General features: G+C 43.2%; 1 protein-coding gene across 1 annotated transcript in view; it reads left to right on the forward strand.

Annotated features, from left to right (window-relative positions):
* LOXHD1 (lipoxygenase homology domains 1) overlaps positions 1 to 16,824 on the forward strand; it is a gene marked incomplete at its 5' end in the record, with an annotated part of 100,799 nt that overhangs the window by 10,537 nt on the left and 73,438 nt on the right. The window contains 5 exons of the mRNA XM_009699881.1: positions 1,123 to 1,283; positions 2,287 to 2,373; positions 5,401 to 5,536; positions 7,266 to 7,420; positions 10,588 to 10,748. Of these exons, the coding sequence (XP_009698183.1) occupies positions 1,123 to 1,283; positions 2,287 to 2,373; positions 5,401 to 5,536; positions 7,266 to 7,420; positions 10,588 to 10,748 (700 nt within the window). The remainder of the gene's footprint in view (positions 1 to 1,122; positions 1,284 to 2,286; positions 2,374 to 5,400; positions 5,537 to 7,265; positions 7,421 to 10,587; positions 10,749 to 16,824) is intronic.

Here is a 16,824-nt window from a genome sequence, read left to right on the forward strand (position 1 = left end):
AAGCTGTGCTCATGTGGGCTCAGGCACACTGAAAGGGTTAGCAGTTCTTTCATTAGGATTTGTTAATAATTCAGCTGATGTCTGAGTCAGGAAAGAAGCCTGTTCCCTCTCCTGTAGGTGCTGCAAGGCTTGCAGAAGTGAAACTCATGATTAACAATAAAGAACGCAGATGAGGGGCTCTTTAGAGGAAATAGTGTCACCTTTATATATGCAACCATCCTCTGGTATGAAAACCAACGTAAAGTTGCCGCAGGTGGACTGCTCTTACAGTTAAAATGTTGGATGAAGACTTAAGAGATGAAAATTCTGTAGCGTTGCTCCCCGATCCTTGGGCATGTCACTTAGAGTAATACGAGTGCTAAGTAAAGTTGGGTGGGATTTAGGGATTATTTAAATAATTATTTAAATAATTTAAAAACTTTTGAAAAATATCTTTACATTGCTCTGAGCATGTTTGCCCCACATGATACATCCTGGCTAGAGATACGTAAACAGGCTCTGAGCCAGCCCGTCCCGCGAAAGTCATACATGGGGTAGTCGATCCGGTCTCAGGAAGGCTCTTGATGAAGTGATCTTGAAAACTCAGGACGAAGTGGTACATGGCTGTATCCATACGGCTCCTTGTTCCAGACACAGATCATCTGGAGCAAGTTTTGGGAGCTACCTGGAGCTGCCCTGCACCGTACACAAGTCACTGGAGACTCTTTCTCATTGACAAAAAGAAAGCTGTCGGTATTTCCCTGGCTTTAAAACGGTCTTCGAATCTAGAGTTGTAGGTGTTGGAGAAATACACTGAAACTGCAGAGATTGAGCACATGCCTGGATTACCCTGCTAGTAATGTGTGATATAGAAGAATATGGTTCACCTGGAAAGTGGTGATTTATAGTTTTTCTCATTTTATTTTAAATGAAAACACAGAATTATATTTCCTGGCAATCTCATTCCGATCTGTCATGTAGCAGCTGATTATCTTTGTGCAGAAGAGGGTAAAATGTCTTGATCTTCTTTCATACCATCCTGCCCTCTCTACTACCCAGGGGAAAGAATGAGAATTTTGTTTTTTACTAGGACATCTTTAAAAATTACTTTTTAAACAAAATGTCTTGAACTTTTCTTTGTAGAAAACCCCTGGTCCCTGTGGATCTGGACAAGTGACATTAAGAATGCAGGGACAGATGCCACCATCTTCTTCCAGATTTATGGAGACAAGGGGAAGTCAGATGAGATGAAGCTGGACAACAACTCAGACAACTTTGAAACTGGACAGACTGACAAGTTCATGGTATGAATCTTCTGCAAGTGGTAAATTTGGCTTGATATTGTTTTCCAGGGCATTAGCTTCAACCCTGCACAGAAAATCATCAGCATGAGATCTTTACCTCAGTAGATCCTTCTGAAGTGGAGGTGAAGTCATCCAGTTTGGTGGTGATGAAAATGATTTACCTACCTATGGGTATGGTTTGTCTTCTCCAAACAGGGCTTAGGTTGGTGTTCCTGAGTGTTGAGGTGGTGATGACTTCAAGTTATAGCAGTACTAAGTACCACATCTCCTCTGTGGCTCCTGAAGCAGACAGTCTCCCCATCAGGCATGGCCCCACTCATATTATGGACTGCTCCACCCATTTAGGCCATACCTCTCTAAAGCTAATAATTTATCTATTTTTCGCCCAGTGCCTAAGTGGTTATTAGCTATTTACAGGAGAATTAGCAGTGGCGTTTGCTCTCCTTGGTGATTTGGTCTTCAGTCTCCTTGGACATGAGCCTCCGTGAATGTCTGGGGCTGAGCTCAACAGCATATTGAGTTTGGAGGATGGGGATGGTCTTGTCTTTAGGAACAAATATGTCTAAAAGTTAACTGGGGACTGGTCAGAGAAAAATTGAGAAACAAAGGATTTTAATGCCTGTAGCCAAAACATTTACCCACTTTGCACCAGCAGCCTTAAACATCTTCTGGAGGAAGAGTGACTGTGCTTTGCAGACCCTGTTTGAGAAAAAGCTGAAGCTTAGAGAACTGGTCTTAGTTCTTACTGGGAGCAGTGGTTTCAAGGAGCTCTCATGATCAAAACTGTATGGATTCAACTTATATATTCTCCTCTCCTGAGAAGAGAGGCATCAAGCTGTCTTTGCGGAGTAGGGTTTATTACTTTTAAAGCACATAATTTTTTTTTTCCTTTAGTTTTTGACTCCTCTCTGATTTGGCTCTTAAAAGATGTTCAGAGGTGTCCTTTGTGAGCATGCTTTGCGATTTACAGAAATGGACAATGTACTTCTTTCCCCCTCTATAGATCGAGCTCCCTGATCTGGGTACGTTTTACAAGCTTCGGATATGGCATGAGAAAAGAAATCCTTTTGCTGGCTGGCATCTGAATAAGGTGAGGGGACGGCAAGGGAAGGTAGACCTGAAAAGCCAGATTGGTCACACAGCTCTGCTCTACCAGTCCTGGGTCACTGCATCTCTCAACTGGCATCCGAGTTTGATGTGCAGTGGTCAGTGGTGCCTTCTTTTACAGACAGTGGAAAGACTACATGAAGCAGGGATAAGAAGGGAGCACATCGTAGTGTTTGCAAGAATATACGGGGAGAGAAGGATTCATTGCATGTTTTTTTGGAGGAAGTTCCTTCTCCTTCCTGTCCCTCTCAGCTCAGCTTGGCTATGTATGGGAAATGAGAGCCATGGGAAATGTCAACTCCCAACAGCCCGGATCGATGGTGAAAATCACATTTTCCCCATCCTTCCAGCGTCAGACCACTGTAGTAACCCCTCGCTGCTGCCAGGGTTTTTTTTCCCTTGCTCTTCAGAAAGCTTCCTACTCTTAGACATCATTACTGTACAGAGAGGCAAACCCACTCCTTCTGTGGCCTATTTAGGCTGGTGATAATGAAAAACTGATGATGGCAGAGACCTGTTGTACAGTGGAGTATAACCTGCCCTGAAGTGCTGACAGCCCCGCTGCAGGAGATGGGCACTTGCAGACTGGAGGAGCCCATGGAGAAGGTGCAGAAGAGAGCAGCACTGTGCTGTTTGGGAAATAAAAAGTGATCTGCTTGATCTTCTGTCACAAGTCCTTTGTTTTACCAGCAATGATTACCATGCTCTCAGCCCTCGCCTAGGTCTGCAAGGCAGCAAGTTCATCTCTAAGCTTCACCCATACTCCTCCATCTCTGCGCTTAACAAAACATACACTTTGCTCTGCAGCCATAAATAACTGTGATGATAATTCACAATTTACTGCTTAGAGATTTTTCTTGTGTGCCTCTAATGTGCTTTGACAGATCCTGCTCTCCTGCATTGTCAGGGAGCTGTGAAAGCCTATGCAACCAAACACCTCTCCAGTGGGGAGTGGGCATCAAATACTGCTGTGTTCACCATGTAGTGGGAGAAGGTGTCTGGCTGTGGTCTTTATCAACAAGAAAGTACTGGTTACACTTTGCGCCACTGTAATCATGTCTATTAGTTCGTTCACAGATGATGAGCAAGAACGCTTAGACCTTCCATAGCTGTATATTTCCCTGGGATATTCTCTTTTCCTGCACAGAAATTGTGTTCAGGGAGGAAAAGAGGGATCTGACAGCACGTCTAGGATTCAATTTGGGCCAAACTGTCCAAGCAAACATGGTGAAGATGCATGAAATCAATCTGCCTGTGTACAGCCACCCAGCTGAACATGAGCCAGCAGTGTGCCCAGGTGGCCAAGAAGGCCAATGTCATCCTGGCCTGTATCAGAAACAGTGTGGCCAGCAGGACCAGGGCAGTGATCATCCCTTTGTACTCTGTGCTGGTGAGGCCGCACTTTGAATACTGTGTTCAGTTTTGGGCCCTTCACTACAAGAAGGACATTGAGGTGCTGGAGCGTGTTCAGAGAAGAGCGACAAGGCTGGTGAAGGGCCTGGAGCACAAGTCTGGTGGGGAGCGGCTGAGGGAGCGGGGGGTGTTTAGTCTGGAGAAGAGGAGGCTGAGGGGAGACCTGATCGCTCTCTACAATGACCTGAAAGGAGGGTGTAGCCAGGTGAGGGTCGGTCTCTTCTCCCTGGTAACTAGCGATAGGACAAGAGGAAACGGTCTCAAGTTGTGCCAGGGGAGGTTCAGCTTGGATATTAGGGAGAACTTCTTCACTGTAAGAATCATTAGGCATTGGAACAGGCTCCCCAGGGAGGTGGTGGAGTCACCATCCCTGGAGGTGTTCAAAAAACATTTAGATGTGGCATTTCAAGACATGGTTTAGTGGGTTTAGTGGGCATGGTGACATTGGGTAGAAGGTTGGACTTGATGATCTTTGAGGTCTCTTCCAAACATAATGATTCTATGATTCTGTGTTCTCTGGATTTATCAGGCTCATGGCTCACGAATCCCATCACTTGTGCATCCACTTTAGCATCTAGGAACTTAGTTGAAACCTTAATGATGCTTTGTTCCAGTCCTCACACATTTCATGCCAGACTTGCTTCATGTAGGAGCAGGCTTCCATTTTCTATGACAAGAACACAAGAACAGCCATACTGGTCAGGCTGAAAGTCCACCTAGCCCAACATCCTCTCTCCCGTGTCACGTAAGTGCATGATTAGAGAACAGTAAGAAGAGGACAAGCATTTATGATACTTCCCCCTAACATTCTTCCAGTTTTCAACTATTTCCAGTTGGAGACTTACTTCCTGAACAGATCTACTAAACACAATGCATTTATTAGGTTTCTCTTCCATTTATTTGTTCAAAGGTTCCAGTCTCCCCTTGAACATTTAAACTTTTAGCAACCATAATATCTTTTGGCAAGGACTTCATAGGTCGCTCGTGTCCATTTGTTTGCTTGAACTTTGCTCTACAATCATCAACTGATGCCCTGTGTTTCTTGTAGCAGGAGAGCGAATAGTTGACCCCTCTCTGCCTTCTCTATGCCACCTGTGATTTTGTGGACCTTTGTCATACCCTTCCCTCACCCACTTTACCAACCATCAGCAGAGCCCCACGTTATTTGCTCATTACTCCTTTGGAAGCTACTGCAGATCTTTGATCATGCTTGCTGCCATTTTCTGGGTGTTTTCTCAGTGTGCCATGTGCTGATTTTGAACTTTGAGAACCAACAGTGCAAGCATCATCCATGGTTTGCTCTGTGGATTGATACAGTGGCATATGATGAGTAATTACTAAGAGCCACAGTATCCATCAAAACTTGCACAGCATCATGGAGTGATTGGAGAAAGGAGGAATGAAAAACCGTCAACTATGACAGACTTTACTCCATGCATCACTGCGGTGCACGAGTTGGAATGACGGTCTCATTATTAATGTGTGTTATTTCTCTGCTTCTACCTACTCTTGCTTCCCAGGCAAAAAACCTGTCAGGAGCTTGTTGCTTTTTTGTCTTTAAGCCTCTGAACTCATGCGGTGTTTTGGTTTAATGAAGGTAACTCTGCTGAAAACGCTGACAAAAGAAAAATATTCATTCAACTGCGGCCGCTGGCTAGATATAAATGAAGACGACAATGAGATCGTGCGGGAGCTCCCTGCGGAGGGATCTCTAGTGACTGAAGTCATGCCAGGTGAGAGCCACAGGCTCCGTGCAGGGGCTCGCTTAGGACCTGAATAGAAAGAAACCCTCTTTGTGTAAGGGATGTGCGGGCAGACCCATGCAATTCAATTTGCTTCTCTTTCTGGCACTTTCTCTCTGCAGTATTTTCTGTGTGCATCATTAGCTGCATGAAGCCTCAGAAATCCCAGGCTCTTATTCTGAGCAGATTGAAGAGATCTGGCCACAGCACAATTGTTTCCAGAGCTTTTTTTTTTTTTTCCCTCAAACTTGTATTTTTTTCCAGTCTCACTTAAAATGTGAAATGCCAGGTTTGAAGGGATGTTCATGGAAAGCAAGCTTAGCTGAAATGCAATCTAAAATTTAACAATAATTTTTGGGCTTTGAAGGTTTCCTTCGTTGTATGCACATTTATGCAGATGTATGTATAAATGTGGAGGAAGTTGCACAGAGCAGTTGTGCAAAGGCATCGGCACCTTTCAGCATGTGTGAGTAATCAGAACGATTTATTGGGTTAACCGTACTTGAACTGGAGATTTAATTAAGGAAAGCTGCAGAACTTTGTGTTGGCTTCCTGAAGCAGTCACTTCTGTCTTGACTGTGTGTCACAAGAACTAAATGTACTTGAAGGGAGAATTCTGAAGAGCAGAATACCTCAAGGTGAACATCAGGATTTCTCTTATTTCCATCAAAGCACCCAATGGGGCTCCATACTCTGTAGACCACCAGTCCCCTGTTTCCTGAAATTTCCGATGAACTCAGTGATCTGCATGCAGCTGAGCAGTTCCTCAGAAGAGGAAGAGTAATTGTAATTGCAGATGCTATTAAAATGTAAATAAACCTGGTTTTGAAATGTATTTTTAATCAACTGTTGAGAGGGCTGCTTGAGTTCAAATGCAGGCACTTTCCGTGAAGCGAGACGCGAGACGCAGCACCCGTGTGTTAGGTTTGCAGGAAGGTTTTGGAGGGAGGGTGGGAGCGTTGCTTCTTGTCCCTTCTCGATGCCGGAGAAAAAGATATCTATCTCTCCTGAAGGTTGGTCTGTGGGCTGGTTCTTCATTGTGAAACTTCTTCTGGAAATCCTTCACCCAGTGGGATGGGAGGGTAGAGATGAGGGCAGGGTGGGGGGAGAAAAGCGGCAGCTCAAAATCCATCCAGCAAAATCCTAAATAAAGATCTCAAAGGTGACGAGGAGGCAAGACACAATCCAACCTCCTGCACTATGAGGGTCCCAAGAAAATGGGCCAACTGGGCTTGTCTTTCCCCATAAAGCCAACATGAAGAGCCCGTTTTTCAGGTCCCTGAGTGCTCGGCCCTTTTTAATTCTTTTTGTTTGCCTGCCATGCCACTGAATGCTGAAAATGACATTTTCCCCAAATATGTTGTTGCATGGTCCCCCATCAGCAGGACTCTCTCAGGAAGGCAGGAGGGAAGGTAGGAGGGCTATGGCCCTGAGGAGGCTATGCGCTCCAGTTCATGGGGTTTTATATGAAGGGTATGGCATTTTTGTGTCCTTCTTTGGAGGGGTTTTACGGGTTTTCTTAACATTTCAGGCCTTCCTATTTTGGCTTTTTTTCTTTTACTAGTGATAACATGGAAGTGTAAAAGTCAATACATCAGCAGAAGTACCAGCTGGAAGTATGAACACTTAAAATTAATTGCAAGTCTGTGGAAAATGCAGTAAATTTAAATGGCGATTAATTGTGTTGCTGAAATTGTTTTATTAATATATGTCTCCACAGTGATAAAATACCGGGTGACGGTTTGCACTGGGACGGTAAGTGGGAGCGGCACAGATGCCAACGTCTTTGTCTGCCTCATCGGTGACCAGGGAGACACGGGAGAGCGCGTTCTCTACAACTGCATCAACACTGTCAATAAATTTGAAAAAGGCAATGTAAGTTCATACAGCAGCTCCTTAAGATGGATTTTAAAGTGTGTCATGGTTTGTAGATTTATCTTTTTTTTTTTTTTTTTTTTTGAGATGTATATCTGTGAACTTGGCTGGTTTCCTTGCCAGTTTGGGCTAGGGCAGTAGGGAGAAATAAAACATGTCCACAGAGCATCATAAAAGGTCGCAGTTGGAGGGACATTTAGGTCAGGGACAGTGTGCTCTTGCTTGACATCCATATGATCATAAAAGAGTCTCCTGGTTTGCTCCCCAGCTAAATACTGGTTGTTGAAATTGCATCTTCAGATTGGGGAAGGCTTCTGGGAAATCTGTCCGTCTTCCAAGAATGAGTGGGAGCCTTTCCCCCTCCATCTAATAGGGCAAAAATTTGAGTGCTGGGGCAAAGGAAGAAAGAGCATCTTATTTAAAGTGAAAATCAAAACCAAAAGGCTAATGTGTTTCCTTTACATTTCCTCCAGTCTCCCTTCAACCGTGCTGCACTCAGTTTTTTTGTCTTATTTTCAATCTGGTTTTCAACATGTTTTTGTATGCCTGTGTCCTGAATGGAGGGGGGTGGAAATGACCTGAACTGAAGATAGAACTTGTTCCCTGGAAAGCTGGAGATAACGAAGAGGTCAAACTGTAGTTAAAGCCCTTGCAGCGTTAACAAGTAAATAGTGTGCTGATCTGATCTGTGGGGTCAATCTACTTAATATGTATTCAATTATGAGGCACATTTTGGATCTCTAGGGTCCAACTTAGGCTGGTAAAATGTAATCAGTATCTCCTGGAGGAGATTTTGAGAATCTGATTGCAGAACTCTGCAGATTTCCCATTGTTTGTGTCATTATTTGATTGAAGATTTGGAATGGAAAGAAAATGAGGATAAAAGACCATGTTTTCAAAATTGACCATTGAATTTAGGCTTCTGAAATGTGCATTAACATGTTGGATTTGCCTTTGAGTGTCCAGGATTTCCAGTTCTTCACTGAAACCACTGAGTTTTTTAGACTTTAAAAGAACTTTCATCAAGGTTTTCTTGTGCCTGTAAGGCCTGTCTGTGGAAAACATGTGGCATTTACGTAGTGTGAAAGTTCCTTCTGCTCTAAATGATATAAAGGTTTGCAGACATGGACATTGCAAACATCGTATTTTTGCTTATACAATTACATCATAGATTTTTTATTTTTAAAAGGTAGGTCTGAGCTGTAAAGGACAGCATTTTGTCATTTGGCGATCTAGTTTTGTCAAAATGGTAGCAAAATGAGTCACATTTTGGTAGTGGTTTGAAGATTGTTTAAATGGAATTCCAAAGAAAGATGCTTGATTCACAGAAGATACAAATATTTTAAACACAGATGAGAACTATTTTATTTTTACTCCCAAAAATGAGTTCTAGGGTAACTTGCTTGAAGGGGGGGAAAAAAAAAAGGAAAAATAATTTTGGAAATCAATTCATGTGATTAATAGTATTCAGATGATATAAACCAAACTGGAACCTTTTAATAGAAATCTGCTCTCTTGGCATGAGGAGCTGAAAGCTGGAGAATGAATTGGAAGCTGTTTAAGGATTGATCCTAACAAACTTAGAGCTCATATATTCAAGAGACTGAATGAGTATACCTATACTGATTAACTCAGATGCCCTGTTAAAAAGAAATGTAGCTAAGTCAGTGCGGTCTCTGATCTACAGCCACTTAAACCAATAGTACTTTGATTACTAATTTAACTTGAAAAGTCTGCTTGCAGATGCAAACTAACAGCTTTTATAGAAGGTAAAATTTTAAGATGCCTCTAAATTAGGTGTTTGCCCTGCTGTGGTTTCATTTAGTTACTTACTCATTAGTTTATATCAGCCGTTAATAAGTAAGATGAACATCGGGCCTAATAAATTAGATTTCATTGACTATGACTGAGTCAGTGAGGTTTTGATACCTTAAATCCCCAATTCAGCAGTCTTGAGGACGTAAGTGACACTTGTTCATGTACGTAAGCCCACCATTAACACTTAAAACAGTGGTAATATGTTTAGTTGTCTTTATTTCAAAGGTGAGTTTGGAGTCCTGAATGATGGTAAAATTATGATTGTTTTAATAAATTTAAACATTTAAATAAATATTGCCTTACCACCACTCTTTCTGGGAGCTAGCTGGATATATGCTATCACTGTATTTGCTTCATGGTCTTTTGGGAAATGAAGAATAAATGAATCCCAGTGTTTGGTCAGCTTTCTCTTACCTAGCGAAACATCTCAGCCAGATGGTAACCACAGCAGTTATGTCTGGTTTTTGGGCTATGTGCTTCAGATACGCTGTGCGTTTACATTTACCATAGACGTGTGTGTCTGTACATGTACTATAGGTATTCGTCTGGCCTGATTCAGAGAGGACTAACTCACCCGTTTGGTATCTCTCTCTTCCTTCAGCCATTGGGAACTGCTGGTCCCAGTACGGTCTTGTGTACCAGAGCTCTGGTCTTGAGGGACCATCACTTGGGCTAACCCATAGGTTGGTGATTTGAGCCCTTTTCCAGGGGAAAAAAAAAAGGAAAAAAAAAAGAGAGAGACATAAAATTCGTGTCTCTTGTGGGGTATTAAGGGTATTTAGCTGCTGGATTAGGTTCACACCAACCTCCCAACACAACTCATGGAGCAGCTGGAAATACCCATGTGCAGCCGTGTCTGATGCTTGCACGCCAGGAAAAGGCTGGGTTAAATTGTACTCAGTAGTCCATGTCATCTGAGTTTAACGTGGGATAGTGTCTTTGAACTGTACCTCTAAATACCTCTGTGCATTTGATCTGAAGTCACCTGCCCCAGATTTCCCAGAAAGCTGATATCTGAGCAGGGGTTTGAACTTGGATTTCCTGCCTCTCTGTATGAACTTCCTAATAATCAAATTACTTTTCTTTTTTACAGTTGTGGAGGGCATGCAGTGACGTGGGAGATTTAAAATGCTGGCAGATCATATATTTGTAAATCTAATGTTATACATCTAGCACAAATATTCAAGCTTTCATTCTTTGGTAAATTAATTCGTACTTTCTCCTTCATCTTGTGAAGAATTATCTCACGGCGTGCTGATGATGTTGGTTTGACTACAATAATAAATTTGGTTTGTTTGCTTGTTTTTAAGAAGAATATTTCCTTACCTTTTTTCTTTTCCCTCTCAAAGGCTGATGAGTTCTTCGTTGAAGCAGTAACGCTGAAGCAGGTGAGGAGGGTGAGGATAGGGCATGATGGCAAAGGAGGAAGCAGTGGCTGGTACCTTGCCAAAGTGATAGTGAGGGAAGAAGGACAGCCAGAAAGTGAGGCTGTGGAATTCCCCTGCTACAGGTACTGGAAACAAAGCTTGCAAATTATGCTTTCATCTATACATTTGCTAGACTTTGAAGAGCCTAGCTGTTGTTCCAAGACTGGAATTTTCTGAGCACAGCTTAATCCTTTTTATTTATTCATTCACTTATTTTTGCTAAGCCTGAAAGCAAAGAGTGTGGATTGGGAGGTTTAAGATATGGCTAACTCCCCTTACCAAACGAACACCAATCTGAATTGTCAACTTCTCCGCAATTAGCTCAGTAAATACAGAGAATTTCCAAAAGGTAAAATGCAACCTTCCAGTACCACATCCAGTGCCACGGCAATTGCCTGCTGCAGAAACACGCTCTGCAATCTGCTAGTTTCACTGCATGTGTGGGATGAGGTTCTGGTCCCTCACATGCACATCCCATCTTTCCAGGAGCAATGGGATGTTATTTTTGTGTTGAAAGAATGCAAAATTGTTACGTTGCCATCTTGAGAGCTCCTTGCATGAGGGGAAATGCATATCACGCAGGCAGAGATAGCGATAGAGCAGAGGGCTGTAACCTACCCCTAAGGGTGATTTATAAGTGTATTCTTCTCCTTCCTAGACAATCAAGTGGCCAAAAGAAATGTGCTGGACTGAGGCTAGCCATGGGGAATGAGATGCACCCTCTGTCCTGGCACTGACTAGGGTCTGCCTCAACATCGCAGCACAAACTAGAGAGAACTGGGTGAAAACATAAAATACTAACTTTAGTGTAGTTCAGTGTCCTGTAAAGTCCCACCTGCCCTCTCAGGATGTCCAACCTGCAGGATGGAAGTTCCATGAGCTCCATTTAACACCACCAAGTACCTGTTCTAAAAAGTCATCTCCTGGGGGACAAGTGGAATTGTAAAATGCAAACACAATTATTTTTAAATTGCCGACAAAGGTAAAACCTCTAAGTTGGTTACTTGTCTCTTGTCACTGTATATCAGGACGATGTCCACTATAACGAGGGGAGTCAGCCAAATACAAGACAGGAGCCAGCCCTAGTCTCTCTGCATTGCTAAAGCCACATCACGTCAGAGAGCAAACTCACCGGGGAGACAGCTCAGAGCAGCAGATGCAATGTCATCTTGGTTGTGAAAAGCAAGCCAATCTTTCCCTTTTCAAAGAACAAACCACCATGTTGTCATTCCTGCCTTTTGATACATATTTAACAACCATATGTTTTACTGAGTTAAGCAAGCAAGCGAGACAGGTTTTTACTTGGACGTGAAGTGTCCACGTGAAGAGCTGTTTTGCTCAGACATCTCGGAGATATTTCTGTGTCTAACTGCACTGTGCAGCTGGCTCATTTGAAAGATTTCCTTTTGAATTGTCTCCTTACTTGACTGTTTTAACGGGGTGTCTTCCCTCAGCTTGGAGCGATGACCCCCTTCCCCTTAGCTTTACACCTGCGGGTCAGAAGCATCGGAGTCCGCTGGGCATTCCCCTCAGGCCAGGGACTGAAAAAGGAGGGAGAAAGAAAACCTGAGACCTTATCCCCAAAATATTCATGGGGTCCATTCAGGCTTCAAGTCACAAGTGATGGAATTCCACTTTTCTTACCTTTCTTAATGTCTCCTTTTCCAAGTGCTATCAGTGTTGTTAGTGCAGCTTTATTTGCTGTCCTTGTGCCAGCATTATCTCTTCCTCTCAGATCGAGAAGGTAACATGACTGATCACCTCCAAATACAGGGACAGCTGCTCCCTCTCACTATCTTTGGTGCCCGTGTCTCCTGAGAGACTGGGGCATCATCGCAGTATACGGGTGTCGTCATGGAGTCTGGAGATATCTGAGGGCGAAGGTGCTCACCCACTGCATCCTCCATGTGAGGGATAAACATCTCCATGACCTGCAGCATTTGGATGTTCTCCTCCAGTCCTGTAGGCCAAGGACAGCTCAGAGAGACCTGCTTCACCTGCTTCTTCAGAGCCAAGATGTTGAAGAAGACTTGGCCAAGAAGAGCGGCCTTCTTTTAGTGAGCCAATGCAAGTGGGGTTAGTTAGAGACTCCATCCGGGGGACACCAGGGAAGCTTCTGTTTCTGCTTGGCCAGTCTGTGGCCAGCCAGTAGACATGCTGATGTTCTCATTGCCTTCATCTCCAAGACCTGATTAACTTCTACTCTTCTACACAGAACAACAGCATGGTCTGGAGAAAACAACTGCTGCTGCTGTGTCCTTACTGAAAGCTGCTCCCTTGACTTTCTGCTGCTTAGCCGCTACTGCGAGACAGAGAGAGGACAAAATGCCTTCCAGCAGAAACATCTCTCACCCATGCAGAAAGCTTCACAAGCTTCTTTCCTCTGTAATAACTAGGCTGTACCAGCACATGGAGAGCAGATATTATAGCGAAGAGTGGGCTAGCCAGCTTCCACTCTAACTAATGTCTGTAGAATATCCTTACAGATCTCCATTGCACATAACTCATGGAAGACTCTGTTCTTATTATTTACATATTCATATACATGGCTACGTTTTGTCTTCTAATTTGAAAGCTTTTTTATAACTATAGGAACATCTCTTACCTAATAGTCACAAGAGCTCTATGAGAGCTGTCTTTTTTGTACAAGGGAGCCAGAAGAGATAAAGAGAAGCTAAGTGGATCAGTTGTGAGTTTGTGTCAGACTCGGGAAGAGCATGGAGAGAAATAATGACTCCCAGGCCTGTGCTTTCAACTCTTGAAACAGTTGGCTGCAAAGGGAATGGCTTGTAGCTCTTCTTAGAGTTAGTGATTTTTAAAGTGGCCATTTGATCTGTGCTTGTGAGAGGTAAATGTAAGTAACTTCTCCAAGTGTTATTGCAAAATTACTAGTACATCACTTGGATTCATTGCAGTATTATTCCTCCCTTACGACCACACAACATTATAATATCCATGCTTTTAGAGGATGAACACCACTGAATCAATCAGTAGCACAACTGAACAATTTGTACCTTATAATACCTGACGTGGTTTAGGTATTGTGGTTATGAATACAGCTAGAAAGTTCAAAATGAAGGAGTTCACCTTTTGCCCCAGAATGGGAACCAAATATTTTTGAAGCTCAGAACTGAGTTCTTCAGATTTCATTTTCTCCTCAAGGCTCTGTGGAAGTCCAGGAATGGATCAGCTGATATTCCCTAAAATAACCTATTTTTTATACTATTTATATCCCAGACAGAAATGAATTTTCAATCAGGCAAAGCCATGAATTCATGATAGGATAGAATTTTATATGCTATAAATCATTACAGCTCCACTGAAATCTTCAGTAATACTTCATTACTTTTGTTCCTAAGCATACAGACTGCACCATCCTAATTTTTCTCCAGCACAAGCATAAGGGAACATCATTAATTCTCTTAAGAACAACAGACAGACCATGAATGAGATGATGCACTAGGAGAGTCCTGTAAAAGAATATTTATTCAATCAAATGACAAAAGTATTCATTATACAAAAGGTCCAGAGAAACTTCCTTTTGTTGCCTAAAAATAGACTGAAAAGTCTATCTAATTTACACATTTATATATACAGAGAGGTTATATTGAAATAATCTAATGGATGTGCTAATCATTGCAAACACAGAGACTATCTTCTGCTGGATTTCTAATGCTATATATGATGTCATACCATATTTTTTTCCAGTGCTTCCCTGACTCTCTGATCCTCTAGAAATTCTGTCCGAAGTGGTTTTCATGTCATATTTGTGTCCACTTTGGTTTATTGGACATACAGTATCTCTTTAGAACCAAGTACGTGATGCAGGACACAACAGCACCCTTGCAAAACCCACAAGGGGCATGTGAATTACATGCACTGAAATCATACGGAAGCTCTGATAAAATAAAAGATTTTGACAGGTCTTTTGTACTAGGAATATGATGGCACTGTACTGACAAATTCTATTTTCTGCAGCCTGATGTGTTTATAATGTGTCAATCCATTTGTGTTCAATGTAAGACTATAAACCCCTGGTTGCAATCTGTTGCTCAGTGATACGCTATTGGAATTACATTGAAGTAAGATTAAGATACGGCAGCATATGTGCTGAAGGGAAGGAACACAGCGGCATTGCTCATCCAAATGCTTCTTCTGTCACTGAAGTCGTCTTCTTGAGAAAATAGTGCTTCTGCCACTTCTGGCTATTCTTTTGCCTGAAACAAAGTAAGGAGCCTTAAGTCACTTCTGTTGATAAACCTTCCTCTTCCTCCTCCAGGCAAGACATACTCCTCCTCTTTTCATCAGTAGCTACCAACATTGGTAGAGGGAATTTCTTTATCTAGGGGTATGTCATCCTTTTTTGATTCATTTTTCTCATCTGTCCTCACTGCTGAAACAGTTAACATTTGCCATGCTGGACACAGAGACCTGTTTCTTGTGGGATGTATTTTCATCCTGCCACCTTGGTGCAGAACTGGTTCACCTGGATTCATCCCACATTTCCCTAAAACATCAGCAGCACGAAGGTGACAGAAGACAACAGCATGTACACTGGCAACAGAAATAGCAGCTTGCAGGACACTAAAAACAGCAGCAGGAGAGCAGAAGTGTGTTTACCTGGTGAACTCCTACCTTCCTGAAGGCCATGCTGAATTCAGTGGTCTTGGGGTGGTGGAGTTGAGGCTCAAAATTTGTGGGTCTTCCCAGTTAACTTCCATGTACACAGACGCATCTTGACTTTTGGGATGATGTGGTCCCCTAGCCATTGGATACCTGTCCAAGGACGAAAATCCTGAGCCAGCATCAAGAACTACATGATACAAAGGTATTAAGGACCAGTTCTAACAGGTAAAAAAAATCCCCCAACCCCAAAACATCAATAAAGGCTTCCTTTCTTAAGACTACGTGATGTCTTAGCGTGCTCCTCTTATACCTACCTTGCACTCTACCCTTGCTCAATTCTTGACATCAATTTCACGGTCTTCCCCACAGATTTTTCTGCTCCTCTATCCCCACTACACCTCTCAGCCCCCACTGAGGCAGAACACCGCATCTGATGTCCTAACATGGTGTTTGTGTGATCCCCACATGTTCACGTGCTCATCGCCTTCAATGCTGACGCCCCCCCCCCCTTAGCTTTTAGCCCTTCTCAAGCCACCTGCACAAGGCCACCTGCTTTACAGAGTGAAAGGGAAGAATACGGGGTAGACTGCATACCCAACAACCCGCCAGAGCTTAGAGGGGAGCTGGAAGTGGAGATTTGTGTGTATGTGCTGGGGCTTTATGCACCTCTTTTGCATGGGGACTTTGCTGGTAGTGCTTCTGGGACTGGTCGGCTCTAGCTTGTTTGGATTTCTTTCCTGGTGTTGTTTTTTTGCATGGTTTCTTTATGCTTATTGTTTTCCTCTGGGAGGGAAGGCAGAGGAGGAAACTGAAAAAATAATGTTCCTTCGGATGGAGGAAATGGAGACATATCATCCTTGGTCTTCCAATGTATCTGGTTACTTCTTGGTCATGATGGCAAGTCCAACTGGTCACGACTGTAAGCTGCACTGTTATATTACCAGCAAGATACCATAGGTTTGATGCAGCTCTTGGTGGACATTAGTTCATGTCCCCAAATCACTGTTATGAGGGTCGTTTGCTGGTTTCCATGCGTGCTGCCTCATCAGCAAAATCAAAGGTGGAAATTTAAAGGGGAGGTGAGGTCCCTTCCTTTTTGGTGTCTGGGTCAGCCAAGGAGAACGTGCGTGGCGCGGCGATGTTGCAGGCAGTTTGGAGCACATCTGCGCTGCATGTGTTTGTGTAGAAGGTCTTCTGTGGTCTGGTGTCATTCATGTAGCTGTGTGGCCACCTTTAAAAAGAAAGAGTTTCTGGAGATTTGTTTTTCTCTTTCTAGTTCTGGGAATTATTATAGCAATTTAAATGCCCTGCATGACCTGCCAGAGCTTGCTCACTTGTCCTTCATTCACCCCCGCTGGTTTTAAGCCGTATTTTTAACTGCAAACGATGCTGCTGCAGATAGCTGTGTACCTGGGAACAACAGGCTTTGTGGGAACTGCGCCTACTCTCACGACACGATGTTTGGGGACTGAAATGGGCCCAGTGCACCGCTGTGGGAAGCCTGACCCCAAGCAGATGCTTACAGGAGTGGCC

Source organism: Cariama cristata, unplaced genomic scaffold, assembly GCF_000690535.1.
Source record: "Cariama cristata isolate BGI_N322 unplaced genomic scaffold, ASM69053v1 scaffold2595, whole genome shotgun sequence".
Lineage (NCBI taxonomy): Eukaryota > Metazoa > Chordata > Aves > Cariamiformes > Cariamidae > Cariama > Cariama cristata.